The sequence below is a fragment of the Centroberyx gerrardi genome, chromosome 16, assembly GCF_048128805.1.
Source record: "Centroberyx gerrardi isolate f3 chromosome 16, fCenGer3.hap1.cur.20231027, whole genome shotgun sequence".
NCBI classification, from domain to species: Eukaryota; Metazoa; Chordata; class Actinopteri; order Beryciformes; family Berycidae; genus Centroberyx; species Centroberyx gerrardi.
In genome coordinates this window covers 21,001,930-21,023,696 of record NC_136012.1, presented here as the reverse complement: position 1 = coordinate 21,023,696, position 21,767 = coordinate 21,001,930, and the positions used below count along the sequence as shown (strand labels likewise).

The following is a 21,767-nucleotide window of genomic DNA, read 5'->3' as shown; positions in this document are numbered from 1 at the left end:
TGAGCAGACTTGGAAATTATTCTGCATGCTTGTTATAGTGCGTGTGTGTGTGTGTGATAATGCACTCTCTTCCTCCCTTCAGCAAAGTCCGGTGCGTCTGCAGTGTGTGCGCGCCCTGCAGGGTCTGTACCAGGAGAAGGAATTCATTGGGCGCCTGGAGCTTTTCACCAGCAGATTTAAAGTGAGGCATCCCTCTGGACTCCTATACCTCCTCTAATTCATCTCCTTCTCCCTCCTTCTCTTCCTCCTCCCTTCCCTACCTACATCTCTCCCCCTTTTCTTTCTTTCTTTTTTTCTTTCTTTATTTCTGTATTTCTTTCTCAGCCTCGCTCTCCTCCCTATTGTTTCTAGCTTTGCCTCAGTCTGCCCTATTGTATTGTTTTTTATTTTTTTTATTTTTTTGGTCTCTCTTTTGCCTGGTCTCCCCAAATGTTTTTGTTTTGCCTTTTTCTCTTTGCATCTGTTTTCCTTCTCCTCTCTCTCTTTGTCTCTTGTTGCCTCACTTTTCATTCTGCCTCTCTCATTATGTTACATCCTGCATTATCTCCCCTCCCCGTTTTTCTTTGGCTTAATTTGTTTCTTGGTTTTTACCATTCCTGTTTGTTCTTACTGTCTCTGTCTAGACCGTCTGTCCAGCTGCATTAATTGCTGCCAGTTTCTGATGGTTAATAATCTCTTCTCAAACACATGGAAACCCTCCTAAGCCACATGTGTTGCAGCAGATAAATGTTATTTTGTGGTATGGCTTAGCGCCTTCTCATCTTTGGGTTTGTACAACTGTGTATGTCTGTCTGTGTGTGTGAGTATGTTTATGCATGTCTGAGTATGTGTGTGTGTGTATCTGTGAGAGTGTGTGTTTATTTGCATGCATGATTATGTATATGTCTGTGTGTGTTTGTGCCTGCGCATGTCTGTATGTTTCTCTCTGTTTGTCTGCACAAATGTTTTTTCCTCTGTGTGTGTGTGTGTGTGTGTGTGTGTGTGTGTATGTGTGTTTAGGAGAGGATGCTCAGCATGGTGCTGGACAAGGAACCAGACGTGGCGGTGGAAATGGTCCATCTGTTGCTGCTGATCCAACAGTGAGTCTGTGGTGGTTTCTCTGTGCCACTATTTGCAACATGCAGGAATTTAGTTTTAGGAAATTCAAATGAATACTAGGCTAGAACTTTATATAATGAACATAAATTTGTCTTAAATATATACCTTAATATACAGGATATCAAGCGCCAAAATATTATTTTTCTTTCACTCTTTTCTTCTTTTTCTTATATCTGATGGTTTTAATGTTTTAATGATTGTTCTTTTTTTTTGGTATTCAGCCCATTTATTAAAATAAAATTCTTTGTTATCTCTTTGTTTACACCATATTACTGCATAGGGGCAGTGCTAGTCTAGAGGTCAGAGGTTGCTGGTTCAAATCCCTGAATAACAAACTCTCCCCTCCTTCAACACATACACAGCAAAACACCCCTGAGCAAGGAAAAAGTCCATATATGATCAGTCAAATTTCCCTGCATAAATACAGGGTTAAAATAATTAAATGCGGAATATATCAGGATTTTCCGCAAGTGATTGTAAGTCCAACTTCTTAACAATGAAAATTAGATTGGTTACTCATTAATGTGTGATACTCTCCTCACTAGAAAGGCTGATGATTCACAGAATGTGCTTCAGTGTGTGAGTCGTGAGCTCTCATGATGGTGAACACCTCGCACCAATGAGTCAAGCCAATGACAATTGACTACATAACAAGAGAGAGAACAATTTGTTACAGGATCCGAACATTTCAACTGCTGGTTCAAGCTCTATTTAATTGTATCAAGTGGTTGGAAAAGTTCATATTCATGTAAATTCAAAAATCCTACACAAACACAAGTACTTGACCCACTCCTCCACACATTACACAGTACAGTATTAACTCCATTAGGAAGTCCCACTCCAACACTAGGAATTAATAATAATAATAATAGTGATGATATTTCTTTGGATAGCACTTTTCAAATACAGGTACAAAGCACTATACAAGAGTAAATAAAAACAAAAGGTAGAAATAGTGAAAGCAAAGCAAGAAACATAAAAGCAAAGAAAGCCAATTAAAAGTAAAAGGGAGGTCAGTGACAATTAATAAAATATGATTACATAAAAGCAAGTCTATAAAAGTGAATTTTAAAGTGATTTGATACTGATGTAGCCAGCCCAAACTCCTCAGACAGGTCGTTCCAAAGTCTAGGAGCCTTGATGGCAACGGCCTGATCACCTCTTGTTTTCAATGTAACACTAAGTATCTAACCTGTATCTGTGTGTGTGCGTGTGTGTGTGTGCATGCATTAGGAGGACAGAGGAGGGCCTGAGAGAAAACGAATGCGGCCACATCTATCCCCTGGTGTTTGCTTCACACCGACGCCTGGCTTCTGCAGCCGGCATTTTCCTCTACAACAGGTAGGCTGTCGTCCCTCCATTCCCTACACTCTCAGGAAAAAAAGGTACAGAGTTGTACTTTTTTGTTGCCGTGGCTGTCAAAGGTACCTTTTTTTCTGACAGTGTCTCTACATGTGCCTAGTTATGTGTTTGACAAATGCGTTTCCATCACTATGTATCGCATCCTTTCTTTATCGAGGAAAACACCTTTCCACCTCAAGCGAGCATCAAAACCTTTTCAGGATATTGAGGAAATTTTAGCAAAATTTGCCCTTTCCATTCGGCCTTTGTAATACTGTACATAATAATTCAAATAATCTTTTTTCTTTTTTTTTTTGTTAATGGAAAGTTTCGTTAATTTTTACAACAGTGATGAGAGTCAGGATAATTCTGTTAATGATAACATTATCATTATTATCATTATATTATTATTATTAGTAGTAGAAGTATTATTCTCTGACAATACATGCAGCTAAGCTCTGTGTGTGTGTGTGTGTGTGTGTGTGTGTGTGTGTGTGTGTGTGTGTGTGTGTGTGTGTGTGTGTGTGTGTGTGTGTCAGGCTGAAAACTCTGATTGCCAGTGACGACCAGGAGAAGGATACAGGCGGTGGCAATGCAGCCTTCTTGCAAATCCTGGTCTCCTTCTACATCCAGAGTGAGGTAGTCTCTCCCTTTTCTGAATCTATGGTTATAAGCTCTTGATTAAACTGGTAGCTGGTCGGTTCGCTTCAAAGCTTATTTTCTGAAATATGTATGGGGAAAATGAATGGGAAATTTACTTACCGAACCTGGGCTACTGAAAAAAGGGGCAGGCATGTTTCAGCTTTATATCATTTATTGCATCATAGTTACCATGAATTATAGTCATTGTAGTTCGCTAACACACTTTCAGTGCTTGACAGCCTTAAATCATGGTTTGAACACCAGCTTTGTGCATCACAGCACCTGAAATTAATCTGAATCTGGCAGCTGTTAATCCACATGGGGGGGGGGGGCCTCCCCAAATATTAACATTATTTGGGAAACAGCCTCACTCTTATTCACTCCGTTTCCTCCCTTTCCAGTTCCATGAGCATGGGGCGTACCTGGTGGACAGTCTGTGGGGCGTGGCAGGCTCTGAGCTGAGGGACTGGGAGACCATGACGGCATTCCTGCTGCAGAAGGATGGTGACGGACAAGGTAAGAGCAGGGCAGGAAACTAGTTGGAAGTCATTCTAAATTTAGTTTTAGAGTAGAAAGGAACCTCCAAATAATGGTTGATTACCTGCCAAAGTGGGCGGTTGAGTTATCAGACTGCATAAGACATCCATTTCCCATCCGTGGGTAAGACATACTCCGTTATAATCAAGGTTTTTATACAGGTTTGGAAAGCTGACTAGGGCTGCAACTAACGATTATTTTCATTGATGATTAATCTGTTGATTATTTTCTCGATTAATGGATTAGTTGTTTGGTCTATAAAATGTCAGAAAATGGTGAAAAATGTTGATCAGTGTTTCCCAAAGCCCAAGATGACGTCCTCAAATGTCTTGTTTTGTCCACAACCCAAAGATATTCAGTTTACTGTCGTAGAGGAGTAAAGAAACCAGAAAATATTCACATTTAAGAAGCTGGAATCAGAGAATTTTGACTTATTTTTCTTAAAAAATTACTCAAACTGATTAATCGATTATCAAAATAGTTGGCGATTAATTTAATAGTTGACAACTAATCGATTAATCGTTTCGGCTCTAGTTAAATCCACATGTACTTACAGGGAAACATACATGTCAGTTTGTATTTGCATGACTGAACATCAAAAATATTGATAATTCTAAAAAAAGTTATAGAAAAATAACAGTTAGACAGTGCGGAGCTCGTACCGTCAGAATACTGTAGTTCCTGGACCAGAAGTTTCCGTGTGACTTCACCTCGCCGGTCACCGCGTCGATCTCGAACCGCTCGTCCCGGTTGTCTTGGAGAGCGTAGGTCACCACGGCGTTGGGGCCCTCGTCGTCGTCGCGGGCGACCATCCTGCAGACCTCCTGTCTGCCGCCGCCGGCGCACTGCTCAGGCAGCTTGACGTTAATAATTTACAACTAATCGATTAATCGTTGCAGCTCTAAAGCTGACTATGTCCAGGTATTAAAAAGTATAAAAAACAAATAAATATAAACATGAGGAACATAAAAAAGGTAAGAAAGTTTCCAAATTAACATTTGGAAATGTGTGAATTTAAAAAAATGGAAAATGTTTTTAAACCCTGTCTAACCTTCTGAGAGCTGAACATTTGACGTTTTCAACATAAACATACAGTATAGCGAACCTGTGATTTGATTTAGACTGTCAGGATCTGTCTGCTGAACCAAAGTGCTTGAACTTTCCCCTTGGGTTTCCCCTTTGGTGATTCACACGCAAATTCTCTCTGAACATGCATGCATGCGCTAGAACACACACACACACACACACACACACACACACACACACACACACACATTTCACCTCCCACTCACCACTACACTAGCACTTTCCCTTTTCATTTTCCCCATCAGGGCTATTTTATTTCCCTTTCTTATCATTTTATGCATTTTTATTTTTTCCCACTATATTGTGCTCTGTTGTCATTTGAAGGAAAATTCCACCCTCAGATACTCTTAAACTGTTAAATAAATAACTAAATAATAAATAAATCCTCAATCTGTGATGTTTAATGCATTCCAGGAGTTATTTTGTGATGTGTGTAGTGAAGTGTTTTTTTCTACTTCTTTTTTTCTTTTTTCTTTTCTTTTTTTAACAATGTAAGTGTTTTAGGGTGGATTTTTCCTCCATCCAATTGTGTCATTTTTTTTTCTTTCTTTCATGTGTTTTCAGGTGAGATGTTCTTAAAAGCCCCTTTTTTAATCTCACTTATGCCGAACAGTATTTTTTCTCTTTCTTTTTTGTCTTTGTTTTTACACTTACCCTTCTGTTTTATCACAATGCAAATAAAAACTCCAAACTAAACTATATCTTCTCCCTTCTCCTCCTCCTGCCTGGTTCTTCTGCCCATCCCAACCATCACCCACTCGTTTCTGCGCCTGTCTCTCTCCCTCTCTCTCTGTTGTCAGGTCTGATGTATGAGGAGGAAGGGGCTCTTATAGAGTTGATGATGTGTGCCATCAGACAGGCAGCAGAGGCAAACCCACCTGTTGGGAGAGCTCAGGGCAAGAAGGTGGGGAGACACACACACATACACACACACACACACACATGCGTATTTCCTCTGTAATCATATGCAGCCGTGATGCTTGGGGGAGAAATGTAAATTTTTAGTTTTTGCTTCACATCCATTTTGGTCCAAGGTATGGATCCTAGTGCAGGTTACAGTACTACATTTTTTTTTATTTACTTTAGATACGATATCATACCTAAAATAGAGCTTTAAAGTAGCTGTAAAACTACAGTATGCAATGTTTTGACATTAGAAAATAATAAATAAATAGGATATATCACACCATATCAGTCTGAGTCTGTGTGTGATTCTGTGAGTACGTGCGTAAATCCCCCGTTAGCCTGAAATTGGCTTTTCAGTGATGATGGGACATTTTTGGGTGTATACCATTTGCTGGAGTGCAGCTAGCGGTGATCTGGGTTGTGGCTGTCAAGCAAAGGGAAATCATAGCAACAACGACAATGGCGGAAAGCAGTAAGAAACGAATGAACAGCAGAGCTAAATGTGTAGCAGACAAAACCTGCTCAGAAACACAGGTGAACATCAGTATTGCTTTTCATGTCTCCTTCTTCAATGCCTGTGGTAGCTTTAGGAATTTCAGTTACCTCTGTCTCAGGCTATATGCCATTTCAAGTTAGACAGCTCGTCAAAGTGAGTGACAACTTTAGTGTTGGAACGTGTCGGGTCTTACAATATACTTTGTATCTCAAGACAAAAAGTTGCATATTGTAGCTTTAAACACCAGGGCTAGATTTGTGGTGTTTTTGAGAATTTGGCAAAGTGTACTATTTTAATTCACATTTTCTCTAGCAGTGGTTTTATTTGGCTGTGGTCACATGACATGGTACACACACACACACTCACACATGATATCTGCTATCATGCTTTTTGTCTGTACACTTGCATGTGTGCACGGTTGACCTGCCGACCTGTGGCCGCTCTACTGAATGAACATGTGGGATTAGATCCTCAGCATGAAGGATAAGAAGATCCAGGCTCAGGACAGGAGACGCATCACCGCCCACTTCATCCCCCTGCTGCCACAGCTACTGGCCAAGGTACAGACACCATTTAGAGCTGGGCGACATTTGACCTTTACTCACTTTAACAAGACATCATGGATAACATTAATACTGCATCTTATGAAATTCAATGCATTGTACATAAAACTACACATTAATTTGAGATTCGTGTGGCACACTACAGGTAGGAGATTTGAAGTGTCAGCAGTACTGGCACCTTCATTTCTACACCCAAGAGTAACGTTACTGTGTCATATTTTCTCCTACATTGCCTGTTCTATGGTCTGCTTCATACATTTTTTTTCAACCAGCTAGACCATATAGTGTTTGCATTTTGCCCATACAGTTGAACAATGTTTCCAGAATATACCCTGCTAGCTAAATTAGCTGCGTTGTTCGCAGTCCCATATTACAGGCCATTTTTGGATTTCATTAATTTTCCTCCTTCATGTCTTGACATCCTGTAGTCGATATCTCGACAAGAACACTCTGATTAAAAACATGCATCTTGTCCTCGACTTGAATCTTGCCTCAGAATAGGTCAACGGTCATTTGAATTAATTCAGCATGAATTTATCATTTTGAAAACTACTGTCCAAGACCCAGACATAGCCACAGGCCAGTTTCTGGGAGGACTAGTAGTCGTATATTTTAATGAGACTGAAATGGATGTTGAATTTAGGGCTGCAACTAATGATTATTTTCATTGTCGATTAATCTGTCGATTATTTTATCGATTAATCGATTAGTTGTTTGGTCTATAAAATGTCAGAAAATGGTGAAAAATGTCGATCAGTGTTTCCCAAAGCCCAAGATGACGTCCTCAAATGTCTTGTTTTGTCCACAACCCGAAGATATTCAGTTTACTGTCATAGAGGAGTAAAGAAACCAGAAAATATTCACATTTAAGAAGCTGGAATCAGAGAATTTTGACTTATTTTTCTTAAAACCAATTAATCGATTATCAAAATAGTTGGCGATTAATTTAATAGTTGACAACTAATCAATTAATCGATTAATCGTTGCAGCTCTAGTTTAATTAATCAGTCAATCAATTAATTAATTCATTTGTGTTGGTTATCCACATATTTTGTCTTTTGATCTCACATTTTTAAGTCCTGAACCTCTGTTTTCCTCCTCCTCCCATCACCGACCTCCAGTACTCAGCAGATGTAGAGAAGGTGAGCCTCCTTCTGAAGGCTCCGCTGTACTTCGACCTGGAGACGTACAGCAGCGCTGGACGACTGGAGAAGGTAGGAGGGGTGGAAACCTGGAGGACCAACAGAACTTCCCTGCAGTGATAATGAAGTCTACTTCAGATCGTGAACGGTTTCTTTTCCCTCCTTGCAAAGCCATAGAAAAACTGAAAATTGTGTTTTCCCACTCCAGTCAGGACAGCGGAGTCACGTCTGTCATAGGCTGAAAACTCATCAAGTGCCTCATAGCCCTCATGAATCATTTCCCCTCTCCCACATCTTCCTCCTCCACTCGCTTTAATATGCTCTTATTCTGAAGTTTAGAAAAATCCCCGCTGCCTTTCTCCTTTTAATTTCTCTCATTTCTTTTCCTAGCACTTCTCTCTAACATGTTCATGCTGCCATCACAGGAATATTCTTACATCTGTTGTAAGGGCGCTGATCATTGCACTCACTATTGATTGATAATAATGTTAGTGATCTAGGAATTGAAGCTTATTCTACTGTTGCGCTCACTGGAAGTCACAAAATGAAAATGTTCAGTTACTTCATGAAAGTTATGTAGAATGTTACATGTCACAAAAGTTTTGCAAAAAAAGTTGTGGAAATCTATAGTTTGTTTTTTTGAGAAGCAGCTGAGTGACAGTTGGTTGATGTACAGTGTGGGCACAGAGGAAGACTGCTGCCTTGGCTTCAAAATTATAGAGGTTCACATTGTAGAAAGGGGCATCCATGCATTAAAAAAGTGAAGAGGGAAAACCCACAATGAATTACCAAAATTGAAATAAATTCTGAAAAACTGAATCCATTTATTTAAGAGTTCAGTGCCTTGGATTCATTGAGTTCTTGCCTGTTTTGAATGACTGTTTTAATGCACTCTACCCAAATTTCAGAACTTTTGGCTGTATATGTCTAAATTTGTTGTAGCTTGGCAAATCAATACTGTGGGATGTTCAAATAATCTAGTGAGTAAATGTTTTAACATTTGAAAATAGAAATTCACACAATTAAATATGGAAATTACATGATGTCATGAGTTACTACTGGAACTGTCATAGAATTCCATTGTAAAAATTCTCCAAACCCATACAGTTTTTATAAATGTGTTTTCTTGTGGCTTGTGTCCCATTTAGGGCCACACAATTAATTGTGTGTAGTTGTATATTGTGATTTGTAGTTGCACAATTAATAATTGAAGATTTTTGGCCTATCAGCAATATTGAATATTATTGTCCATTAGTCAGTGCAAATCTCAGTTTCAATAAACTTCAAATCATCTGGCAACAAGCAGCGAACTGAAGAACTATGTTAATCTGTAGACTAAATTTGCACAGTGCAAATAGCTATCAATAGCTGTTATCTCCAAAATAATAATGCAAAGGAACAATAAATCAAAAACCGTAATAAACTAAACACTACAATCACCTGACTTATTGACACACCAGCACATGACAGTAATCACAATGAACGCTGGCTGGCTGCCTCCATACGGGTCAACAAGTCAGTATTCTTCCTCTCTTTGACGGTCTGCTCCCTCCATCTTTCCCCCATTCTCCCTTCTCTCTGCCAGTATCTGGACCTGCTGCTGTCCCAGGTGTGTGGCATTGTGGATAAGCACACGGACGCCGGTGTACTGGAGGCCTGCACCCGCCTGGCCGGCGCCCTCTGCTCCGACAGCTACACCTTCTCCTCCCGCGCGCAACTAGCGTTCAGCCAGCTGCTGGACGGCCTGACCGAGTGCTTCAACACCTACTTTAATGATCTGCTGCAGGTGGGCAAGCACATCAGTGAAGCACCCACATGGTCAAATATAACACATGATGAAATTACACACACAGTGGTAGCAATTGTAGAAGTCCCTGCTCATGCATTTATCCTGCAATAGCATTGCAAACAGTAATTTTGGGAACATTAATGAAAATAGTATATATTGTAACACTATTCATTGTTATTTTACGTCAGTTGAAAAGAGAGTGGCTCTATCTTGGGGATGGAGCCAAAGTGCAGCAGTAGTCCGAAAAAGCATGCAGTAAAAAGTTGGACTACAATGGCTACATTTGTACATAAGGTGTAAAGGAGTACACACTTACTCATATATAACATGGAATAACACTATCAAATACAGTCATGGTGCAGGCATGTGCTGGGGAACACAAAACAGCAGGCAAAAAGTAGAAAATGATAATCTCCCATTAGAGATAACCAGTAGCTGTGTGTTCAAAAATACTGAAAGTCTTGAAAAAATGAAAAATCTCATCTGTCAGGGTGTTGCATACAGACATGTCTATCTAGTTAAGTCATGTTTGGACATGGTATCCCTGTAGTAAAAATGGGTAGATGACAACTCTTCCCTTAAGAGTGTGTGTGTGTTTGTTCTTGCACGTGTGTTTGTGCATGTGTGTACTTAGGGTACTGCGGATGAAGATGACAGGTATAGAGCAGCCGCCGCTTTGAAGAGGATTGCAGCCTTCAGCAGGTAAGTGTGGGTGGGTGGGTGGGTGTTGTGTGAGAGTGTGAGCATGGCACATGGCACAGACTATTCCTTACACAGAAGTGTGTGTGTGTGTGTGTGTGCGTTTCCCAGTGCCAAGGACCTGACAGGCTGGAAGCTGTTCGACCCATGCTTTCAGCTACTGAAGAGCAGCTTGGAGTCCAGAGACCTTGACAAGGAGGTGTGTGATAATCACACACAATTTGATATTAGGATGGCAGGGTGGTGTAGTGATTATGGAGGCCGCAATTTAAGGTGCTTCAAACTGTCGTGACAGCAAGCATCTGCTCTGCTGAAGTGTCCCTGAAGCAAAACACTGAACTGGGAACTGAGACCTGGTTCCATTGAGGAACCGACTCCGATGTTTGCCGTATCAATTCCCAGATTTTTTGCTGCTCTTTTTTAAATAGAAAAAATGCACAGCCTTTAATTTACTAAAGTCTTGTCTCACTTCATTCTCCCCTCATCTGCTGTGTGTGAGTGACCGCAAGGTTGTGATGTATCAAAGCGTGTAGCAGCAGAGCGAGCATGGGAAATGTTAGAAAGAAGAGATGTGGCTACACAAACTAGACTAGTGCTGTGCACTTCAACTATAAGGAAATTGCTCCTGTACCACAGAGAACTGAACTGAACCCACACTACGTCGCATCACAACCTTCCAGTCACTCACTCACACACACACACAGTGTACAGTTGTGTGATGTGTGTACAGTTTTGGAAGCTGGACTCATTTTAGAGTCAAGGGTATTGTAAGTAACACAATAATAAATCAGTGCGGTATGAACAATCAATCTGTTAAATTCATTCTGCAGTATTTTGTGATCAGTAGCAGAATTTCAGTCAATTCATTTGCAGACTAAGTATTTTGGGGGTGCTATAAGGTCTTTAGAGCTAATCTGTAAGAGAAACGATAAGGGAATTGTGAAGGAATCGGCTCATAGAGAAGGAATTGTTAAGTGATCTACATTGATTAAATCGTTTTTGTTCCCAACCCTAGGTAATGTTCATTCTATCACATTATCACATATTAACACAAGCCACCAGTCAAACGCTGTTAAATCTTGCCTGGTGGTTGTTTATATGGTCAGCCACTTGGCAAAAAACCTATGGGAGATTTGTGATTTTTAAAAATCCTCTTTTTTTTTTCCATTAAAATTCAGTTTCTGGTGGAGAATTTGGCTAGTAGAGCAAACATTTAGTTTCCCATCCCTGACACACACACACACACACAGTCTTCACATCCCTGTGGTAAGTTGATTGACTTCCCTTTTTGTAATTTCAGCTCATGGTGTCGGCTCTGAAGTGTGCTGCCTTCCACCTGCTCTGGGCCAAAGTGAATGTGGTCAGCTCCACGCCAACCGAGGTGCTCATCTCACATCATAAAACAACTTGATTCCTCTTTCTCCAATCCCTAATGCTGCTTTCATACTTCATTTGATGTTTGGAAGCAGGAACTCTGTACTGAGGTCGGTCTGCTGAGCTGGTGATAAGGCTGTTATGTCAAAGTGATGTAGCAGTGATTCATCTCACTAGTTATGTTTCCATCCAACTCTCAAGTTAATTTTTAAGTAAACTTTTGAAATCTTGCAAAAAATGTAATGCAAATTAGTTGCATTTTCATCAGCTGTGTTAAAGCAAGTAAATAGGCTTCATGAGCTTAGCCACGTCAGAAAACATGTATCATAAGAAAAACAGAATTGATTAGTATTTGGTAAGTTGTTATGCTTTGTCAGTATGTATTTGAAATGTGTTTCCATCACTGTTTGTCACACAACTTCTTCATCAACACATTTTAGCAACATTTGCCTTCTCCATTCAGCCTTTCAAATTCGATACATCATGTGAGGTTATGTTTGCCATGCAGCTTTCCAGTGGCTCCATCTGAACAAAGGGTTATAACTGAAGACCTTCAGCTGACCTGCATGGATCAAATCCATTTCATAAAATGAATCTGATCCTGGGATCTGACTGAGTCACATTTGAAGCCGTTGTAAAATACCCAATAAATGTACACCTGTTACTGCACTGCAGTTAAATATTATCCAGCACTTAAAATGGATGATTTTAAAGACAGTTTTGACTTAATAGGGGGATGGACAGTTGAGGACTATTATATTCCTTGGCAGAGGAAATAAATTGAAGCCCCATTATTATTGATTGTTTGAACGTTACTAGCATTACAGCAATTCCAATCCATCTCTTCGCAATTACTTTGTTTAGCTTCTGTTCAAGAACTGCTTAGCAGAATAACATTTAATTAAGAATAATTATGTAATCGTTACTGATAAAAAATGAAAGATTTATTTATATTCTTTTATATCAAAATTATGGAATCTTCCAAATTGCAACATACTGCATTTTTTATTGGGAGGACAGGTGTTTCAGCCTGCAAATCAACATGTTTATTGAGCATGTGTGATTTTTTTTGTTTTGTTTGTTGTTTATGTCTTTTTGTGTGTGCATTACTACCATTTTGTAATAGCAATAAGCAGCTAAGAGGCTTTGTGTCGTGCCAAACAACGCCTCCTATCTGTTCTCAACTCACTGTAGCTTTGTTTCTCATGGCTTATTGCTTAAGCATGCCACTGCTGGCCGGCACTATTCACACACCGAGAGAATGTCAAACACTCACTTACTGCTAGGGAGTGCCAGCCTACCTGATTAATACTTCCATGATGGCCATCGCCACCACAGCCAACCCATGTTGGGCATGTTGGTGGCCGTCCTGCGTGTTTCTGTAGCTTTACCTGCCTGTCTTGTTTACCAACTCACCAGCTGTGCAGGCAGCAGGCAATTAACACAGCAATCTGTTAAGAGAGCATCCGAACCCACGTTGACTCTCTGAGACGCTCTCTCTCGCTGGTTCACGTTCTGTCTCACTCTGTTTCTCTCTATGTACTTGTTCTCTCTCTCTTCTCACTCTTTCACTCTCTTGTTCTCTTTCTCTCTTGCGCTCTTGTTCTCACTCTTCCTGCCTCTCTTTCTCACACACACACACATACACACACACAGAGTCACTCAGGGCCTCATGATTACTCATGCAGCCATTTGTGTGTTTACCTACACCAGAGTTCCAAAGCAAACACAGGCAAATCCCTGATGTTTGATTATTTCCATCCCTTGTCCGTTCTCATACCTTGTATGGTCACTCAAACTGACGCCATATTCCCTCTTTCTGTGCACGCACGTACTCACACACACACAAATATAAAAAGACACACATGCAGGGTGGGACTTGGCTGATAAATTTGTCTATGCTACCAGCCACTTTGGCAACAGGGTGGCATAATGAGGCCTCCAGGTCCTCCGGACCTGAGGACCTGGAGGCCGTTGTGTTGGGAAGCTTCCCTAGAAAAATGTCCATGATCAAGACACTGAATCCCTAACTAACCCCATGCTTTGACCTTCCTATGGACAGGGGCAAGCGAAAAGACTATTTCCCTTCAGCTAACAATGTATCACATTATTGTTATTAGTAGGAGTATTAGCAGGAGTATTAGTATTTTTTTGACAGGACCCACCATTGTTTGACGTTCCTGTCTAGTCTAAAATCCCAATTGGTTGGTAAAAATGGGAGATGAATTTACAATTACCTGCCCTGCAAGTGTCTTATTCTTGTCTTAAACACACACAGATGTACACGTTTTTATGTATGTTTCACACATCTTCCCTCTTTCCCTCCATCATTCTTCCTCCCAGGTGGAGCTGAAGCATCTGAAGAAGGAGGTGCGTTCGTTCTGCAGTGTGTGTCAGTCATGTCTGTCTCTGGGCCAGGCAGAGATCAGAGACCAGGTGAGAGCTTTGTTACCATCGTCATCATCCTCATGATATATAGCTTAACAATGCAGCCATGTCATCAACAGCATTTATAACATTAAGCAACACTTCACAACGATCAGCTCGTAAAAAGACATATTAAAAAGAAAGAAAGATAAAATAGGTAAGGATAATAAAAATAAATAGAAATAAATAAATAACACCTGTTACACCTACATACAAATGATTTTGTAAAAGGCCACAGAGAAATTGAATGTTTTGAGCCTGCTTTTAATAGAGGTGACAGTGGGATCACATCTCAGTGCATCTGGAAGTTTATTCCAGCAATTGACTAAAAGCAGCTTCACCAGATTTTGTTTTCACCCTGGGAGCAACTAACAGACGAGTCCCAGATGACCTCAGAAGTCTGAGTGGATCATATTCTAAAAGCAAGTCAGAGATGTATTTTGGAGCTAAGCCATTTAGTGCTTTATAGAGAAGCCAAAAAAAAAGGGCCAAACAGCTTGCAAAAATCTGTTTAGTCTCTGCTGTTATTGGTAGCCAGGCATTGTGGGGGAGAAAGTCATTTTCATGTCCCTAAATGCCCTCATGCCATGTTGAACCTCTGTAATGTCTGAATCTTATTGAAATCAGAATTTAAGAATGAATTCAATTAAAGCCTGCATGCGTGTCTCTCCATCCGCAGGCATTTGAGCTGTTGTGCGACTTGCTGCTGTTGTATAGTGCGGGTTCGGTTCGCTCTGAGCCCGCCCTCCAGACGCTGGTCTACCTGCCCTCTGACTCCCTGCGCTCTGAGATGGCCGCTTTCCTCCTGGACTACATCTTCACCGGCCCTGAAGACGACGAGCTCACCGGTACCTCCTTCACCAAGTGAAGAGTTTTGTTGCAAAATGAGATGTCCACACTCTGGAAAATGTGACACCTATTCTTATTAAATGATCGCACAATTTTTTTTTTTGTGATCAATTATTTATTGTGTGTATAAGGAAGGGAGAGCACCATCACAGTCACAAAAGTGACACATGGCAAACAAAGCAAAGTGTACTACAACAGATTCCCCCCCCCCATTTCCCTTGTTTTCCTCCCACTCCACCCCCACCCTCTAACCCCTAACATGATGAACCAAGGCAGTGTACATAGATAAAAACACAAAAACAGCAAACAAACATTAACAAAACTACCAGTACAACCCACCCATTCCTCCCAACCCCATCCCCCTGCTACCCAGGAATCCCATGATCATTATAGACATAAACTAGCAGCATTCAGATGATCAAATTATTGCACAATTAAAACAAATCATGGTACTAATTATGGCGCCTTAAGTCCTTTATTGACAAAGTGATAAAGTTGACTTCATCGTCTATATTTTAGAAATAGTGAATAGTGACGTTCAGTAAAGGATTTTTTTACCCACCGTGGATGTGTTGTGTTTTGGAAATGAACTCTTCAATTTTAAAACTGCCAAAGCTCTCCCATAGGACACCTACCCCCATCTGTGCCTTAGGACATAGTTTTTGATCTCTTGTTTTGAGGATCTGTTTTTATAACAGTTCTGTTTTCGTATTTCACAAAGAACTGCCAATTCCCAAGCCAAACACCGCTTAACTCAGAAGCTGTGTGTCTCTCATTGCATGTTCTATTTTGCTTGTGCCTTATCAACACCTCAAAGCTTTCTCACTGCCTCTCCTGTCTACATCTCTCACTTTAACTATCGTTCTGTTACTCCCCCGTCTTCTCCTCTCCTGTCTCCCCCCCCCCCCCCCCTCGGCTCTCTGTCTCCTCTAGGTGAGGATGAGGAGGAGGTGAAGATAACCGCTCTACAACGGAAGCGCAACCAGCTGGCTGGCTACTGTAAGCTGGTCATCTATGGAGTGCTGGACCTCAGCGCCGCCACGGACGTCTTGAAGCACTACAGCAAGGTGGAGAGGGGGAGGAGGAGGATGGAGATCAGGGCTTAAAGAGAGATTGGCGGGGGGTAGGGGGGGGGTTAAGGGGCTAGAACCGGAGGGGAAGAAGGAAACTAAGGACAAGATGGGGAATATAAGGTAGAAGATAAAAATTAAAGCAGTAGTAATTTATTGGGGAAATTCGTGTGGCACTGAAACAAGCAATACATTACACAGAATAGAGTACAAGCCATTGTGTTCATTCCAAATCTATGGATTGTCTTTATCATACTAGTAAGAAATGGCCGCCTGGAAAAAAGATACGGAAATAAAAAGGACGAACAAGGTAGTGATAATGATAAACAAGCGAGCGATGGTAGGATAAGACTGGGAAAGTACTGATAAGGCAGAGGAAGAAAAGGGGATTGCTACAAGAGAAAAGAGAGAGTAAGATAAAAAAAAAAAAACAGGATTACAGGAAATATGTTTGTCAAAGGGAAAAAGCAAATAATGGAGAGGATGTGTGAGTGGAGGAGGGTGAGAAGATCTTTTTTAGAACCAGCGAGGGTGCTAAAAAATGAGTCAGAGGGAACAGTGGTTGAAAGAAACGGAGATGACGAGAAAGGAAGATTACTTTCACAGTTCAGACATCTAGCTCTTAACCGGAGCGACTAATGAAGAATGACTGTAATAACTTTCTTTCGTGGCTTTCTCTAGTTCTATAAAGACTTTGGGGACATCATCAAAGAGATGCTAAGCAAGAGCAAGCTCATCAGTCCGGTGCAGAGCGCCAAGACTGTCTGTCTGAGTCTGCAGCAGGTGTGTGTGCTCATATCTGAATATATTAATAATGAACCTTCAGACAGTGATTGTTTTTTCTCACAATGGTTGTATAGTGTTTTGGCATACTTTAACCAGTAAGTGGCAATTTTGTAGTTTGAATGATGAATAATAAATGATAGAAAATAGTAGAGATTGTGCGCTGTGCCCAGATGGCAAAATATAACTTCACTGAAGATCAGTGTAGTATCAAATATATGTGTGTTTTCTACATGGTTTACCTACTTGTACCAGATGGGTGGAGTTTACCACATTAAGACAGTTCAGATGGTGTCAGGCAGGTTGGCAATCACAGAAAAGTATACTAAATTGACCTTAAAATACTTTGCTGTAATTGTCTACTAATTATATTGCCCTGTGTGGTAAACCCCTCTAATCTGGTTCTCCAAGCAGGTTAAAACAAACACTCAAATTCTTTGAAAGTCCTATTTAAACTTGATCTGCCAGCGAACAAGTGGAATAGTTTTTCCATATCCAAAGAACTATTTGAATATCCTGTCTTTGGTGTGAGATATGTTGGCGGGCAATCGTGTGTGTGTGTGTGTGTGTTCAGCTGTTCTCAGAGATGATTTCAGAAGATGGCAGCGGGCAGGAACTTGGAGAGATTAGAGATTTGGCCAAGAGGCTGGCCATGAGCTTTGGCATCGATCTGCATCGCGTCCGCAAACCACTCATGGCCCTGCACATGTCAGTAACACACTCGCCTCTGAAAACACACTCAGACCAGACCAGTGTCTCCGGTCGAAGTTTCAGTAGATGTGGGGGGGTGGAGGTGGTTCATGCCTGGGCCCGTTCCAGGATCAGTTCCAGTTGGCGTTTAAGAATGGATCTCCTTTGAATATTTATATCATGATATATAGACAAATGTGCTGTAATTGCAAAAGCAGTTATTTTTTTGGGGGGGTGGTGGGCTGAGCAATACGGCCACATGATGAATTTTCATTGCATCTAACCTAACCCTAACCCTTTTCCAGCTGTGGGGGGGCACTCCCGCTAAATGAATTTAAAGGAAACACAGATATTTATCCTGCAACACACTGTATTTCCTCTTATATGATAATGAATATCAGCTTCATCAAACAAACTCAGAATTGATGGTGAAACATCACACTTTGAGGAGATGTTAACATGAAGTTTGGCGATAGCTGTAAGGAAGTATTTTTTTTTGTGTTTACTCTTTTGCTTTTCCTTGAGAGCACTTACACATGTAGCTCACTGTTTTAAAACCTTTCTGTGTTGTAGATTAGGTTATTATGTTTTAAGTATGGTGTGTGTGTTGTGTGTGCTGTTAGGGATGGTATACGTTTTGCATTCCGGGACCCAGTGGACGGAGGGCTGCAGCACCCCAACCTGGCCTTCTTGGAGATCCTCAGCGAGTTCAGTTTCAAGCTGCTCCTTCAGGACCACATCCAGCTGTGAGGAAACAAAAACACACATGCAAACTCATCTACATCTGCACAAATATGTAATCATATAAAGGAAAGTTCATGTCAAGTGTTCACATATACCTTCTTCTTTCAATCACTCTTTCATTGAATCTTAGAACTTTAATACTCACTGAGTAACAACATAAAAGCAGGTCTGCTGCTGTCACGAGAAAACTGGAAATGTCATGTAGTTTCATTTTATGTATATAATGAATTTGTATCAGAATTTCCAAGCTACTAAAATCCAATAGATCTATGTGTAATATTCCAGAAATCATAGCAAAGCAACTTGATTTTCTGCCTTTTTCCCATGTACAGGTTGGAGAGGTTAGATTTTCTGATGGAGAAAAATTGATTATATCTCAGTGATTTTTGTCCAATGAGCCAAAACTAGTAGTATACATTTTTTTTATATTTTTTTTTTTTTGGTGTTTGGTTTTTTTGGAATATACATTTTTGTATATTCAGTAAAAGCAATTGATTGGATCTATAATATTGGAAGTTCAGATCTCAAATTTGATATCAGCAGTGGAAAAGTGGAATCGGTGAACTCCTAGTCGTTTTTTGCTAGCCAAATCTAGATTTTGGACATTAAAATAAGCTTTTCAAAGCAAGAAATAATTCAAACATAGAATTTTCAGTTTATGTACTAGTCCAGGAAATGTTACTTTACTTTGTACATCAGTCATGATAAAACATGGAATTTGATCTGGCATAATCCATAGAAACCCAATAAAATGCAACCACTGAACAAAGGTTTTTCTTGGTCTTTGTCCTCATCCCTCCGTCTCCCTGTCATCCCCTCCCAGGTCTGCCTTCCTGAAAGCAGAGTGTCCCAGGGCCGCCCTCTCCTGGCCGGCAGTCAGAATGTACCAGCGCTCCTTAGAGATCCGCTCCTCATCCAAACCCAGAGAGGAGGGAGGAGGGGAGAGGAGCAGTACCCTGACCCCACATGACACCCCTGCAGCTAAACGCAGGAGGACCGCCGCCGAGGGTGAGATGGATGCACATGCATACACACATAACACCGTGCATGGGTACACAATACACATTAATGATAATACTAACAAAAACGAATTGGGAATAATAATGTGATGCTCTGTTGATCCATATCATCCAGTTGACCCCTGTCACCTCCAGGTTCGGTGTCCAGCGCCAGCAGAGGATCCTGGTTGGACAGCAGCAGTATCCATAGCAACCTGCCCACCCCGGCCCTCACTTCCACAGTCCAGCGACAGCAGGTCAAGCAGCCGGCCTCCACGCAGCCCGGAGCCACAGACTCCGATAATGGCAGCGGCCTCACTGAGCCGGAGTCTGAGGATGAGTTCTCCAGAGGGTGTGTTGAGTTTTATGAAGTGACACATCTGAAAAATATCTACCAGCTCCATACCAGGGTTTGGGAATTAACACCAGCTGCCTGCCAAATGCTGGTAAATGTTGGCTTTGGCTGGAAAGTTGGTCTGTCTACCAGCGAGGGAGTCAACTATTCTCAGTTCTGTTCTAAAAAGCAATATCGGGAAAGTGTCTGGTCAGTTTTGGAATCAACCCGCTAATGTGGCCAGTAGAGGAAAACGCTAGTTCCCTGCTCTGGTCCAATTTTGCAAATGCAGAAATATTTGCAGCTTGTTCATTGAAGTTACTGTTGACAATCTTGGTTTTGTCTGTTGTTTAACATGCTTTGTCTTAATTTGGATAACTCTGTATACAAAAGACCATGTTCTTCTCACATCTCTCAACTCATATACTCAGATATAGATGGATAGATAGAGAGATGGGTAATGCTAGTGACAGACACAATATGTGAAAGTCAACTTGCGGCCTTCGAAGATGCATTATAGAAACTAAATCTCCCAACATGGGCATAGATACACAGCTCTTACAGGGTTATAGGCTGAAAGCAGAGCACTTTTTTTTAAACACATTAGGTGGTAAATCACAAAATTCCCCAGCTGCTTTGACTATTTTACCAGCCAGCTAGAATCTAAATGATGGCTGGTTCAAAGTGGCTGATAGACAAACTTGCCCGCCGTAGACAAAATTTACCAGCATTTGGCTGGTGGCTGCTGTTAATTTCCCAGCTTGGCTAAAAGTAGTTAAAGGTAGTTCAATATTTTCTGTTCTTTAGGCCCCAGATGCGAAAGGTGAAGCCCAACAGACGGCGGCAGCCCTCCTCCAGCCTGTCTGGCCTCGCCTCCGATCAGTACAACCTGGACTCGCACCTCAACTTGTAAGACTGTAATCTCTGCTCAGGATTTGAGAAAAGGATATAAACAGTTTGATTCCAGAGCCTTTATAGCCTTTACTTTATTTCTGGGTGGTGTTTGGGGGCATATTCATTGTTCAGTAACACTAAAATAGAGAGGATCAGGTCTCTAAAAGTGAAATGATTTTGTCACCCAAGGACTTAAAATGCAAGCTATCCTTTCAAAAGTACAATAATTTGTTTTTATCTTTGCTGTCACTTTGGAAGAGTAGCTGTCACTTTTCCAATGGTGGATGAATCATTTTGGAATTAAAATCGTCATATTTGTCTAATTAAATGGTTAACTATTATTTGCAAAGACCTATCAGCTAAGATTGATGTTAGATTTGTGTGTGTCCCCAGACTGTCTCTGATTGAGGAGGGTAATGTGGAAGAAGAAGAGCCTGTGATTGAGGACTTTGAAAGCGACTCTGACAAAGATACTGCCTATACACTGGTAAATAAATAAATAAACCATCATACACCAAAAAGTATTCTCAATGAAGCACTGACAGTGTAGCTTTTCAATCTGCCAGTGTGTACATTATTACTGTTATGTATATTGTGAATGTACGCATGTCAGATTTTTTAACAGCTTAAAAAAGTAAAACTATAAACTTAAAAAGTCAACTATTGTAGCAAGTGGTATATGAACAATACTGACTAAGAGCTTTATACAAAAGGCGAGGCAATGAATGAAAAAGAAAACAAGAAACCCACATATCGGATTGATGCATGCAGAGTATTCCTGATGAAGACCGGGGGACCGGGAAGGAAGCGTATCTTTGAAGCAAAGTTTGGAAGTGGAAGTGTGAAATGTTATGTGGCCAAATCCAACACACACTAATGCAAATCTAATTAACTTAAAAGCAAATTAGTGAGTTATAATGCAGTTATAATTAATGAATCAGTTCTAACTTAAGTTATATTAAACATAGGAATGGCTATAATATACAGAGTTGATCTGATTTGGGCATTTATGATTCATTGTCTCTAATGTATAATCAAATTAGGTTGCAGCATCTCAGTGTGTTAATGCAGTATCTTGGTTTTCTTTTTTTTTTTTCTTTTTTTTTTTATTACAGGCAAAAATACACATAACACGCATGACAATATGACATGACAATATATCCTCACAAAAAAAAGAAAAGAAAAAAAATAGATAAATAAATAAATAAATAAAATAAAAAAAAACAATAAATAAAAATAATAGGATCCCTTCAGTAATTCAAATAATTAGATTGACAGTACCAGTGCATTTTGAAACTGAAATGT

General features: G+C 40.5%; 1 protein-coding gene across 1 annotated transcript in view; it reads left to right on the top strand.

Moving 5' to 3' along the window:
* The window catches only part of stag3 (STAG3 cohesin complex component), a 29,458-nt gene that overhangs the window by 6,164 nt on the left and 1,527 nt on the right, over positions 1–21,767 (top strand). Inside the window, exons 9-30 of the mRNA XM_071900328.2 lie at positions 83–181; positions 1,000–1,079; positions 2,332–2,439; positions 2,979–3,078; positions 3,483–3,585; positions 5,505–5,608; positions 6,574–6,666; positions 7,791–7,883; positions 9,397–9,597; positions 10,235–10,302; positions 10,411–10,498; positions 11,600–11,680; positions 14,017–14,109; positions 14,780–14,948; positions 15,883–16,016; positions 16,701–16,802; positions 17,377–17,510; positions 18,116–18,238; positions 19,060–19,244; positions 19,391–19,586; positions 20,376–20,477; positions 20,856–20,949. Coding sequence (XP_071756429.2) covers positions 83–181; positions 1,000–1,079; positions 2,332–2,439; positions 2,979–3,078; positions 3,483–3,585; positions 5,505–5,608; positions 6,574–6,666; positions 7,791–7,883; positions 9,397–9,597; positions 10,235–10,302; positions 10,411–10,498; positions 11,600–11,680; positions 14,017–14,109; positions 14,780–14,948; positions 15,883–16,016; positions 16,701–16,802; positions 17,377–17,510; positions 18,116–18,238; positions 19,060–19,244; positions 19,391–19,586; positions 20,376–20,477; positions 20,856–20,949 — 2,550 coding nt within the window. The remainder of the gene's footprint in view (positions 1–82; positions 182–999; positions 1,080–2,331; positions 2,440–2,978; positions 3,079–3,482; positions 3,586–5,504; positions 5,609–6,573; positions 6,667–7,790; positions 7,884–9,396; positions 9,598–10,234; positions 10,303–10,410; positions 10,499–11,599; positions 11,681–14,016; positions 14,110–14,779; positions 14,949–15,882; positions 16,017–16,700; positions 16,803–17,376; positions 17,511–18,115; positions 18,239–19,059; positions 19,245–19,390; positions 19,587–20,375; positions 20,478–20,855; positions 20,950–21,767) is intronic.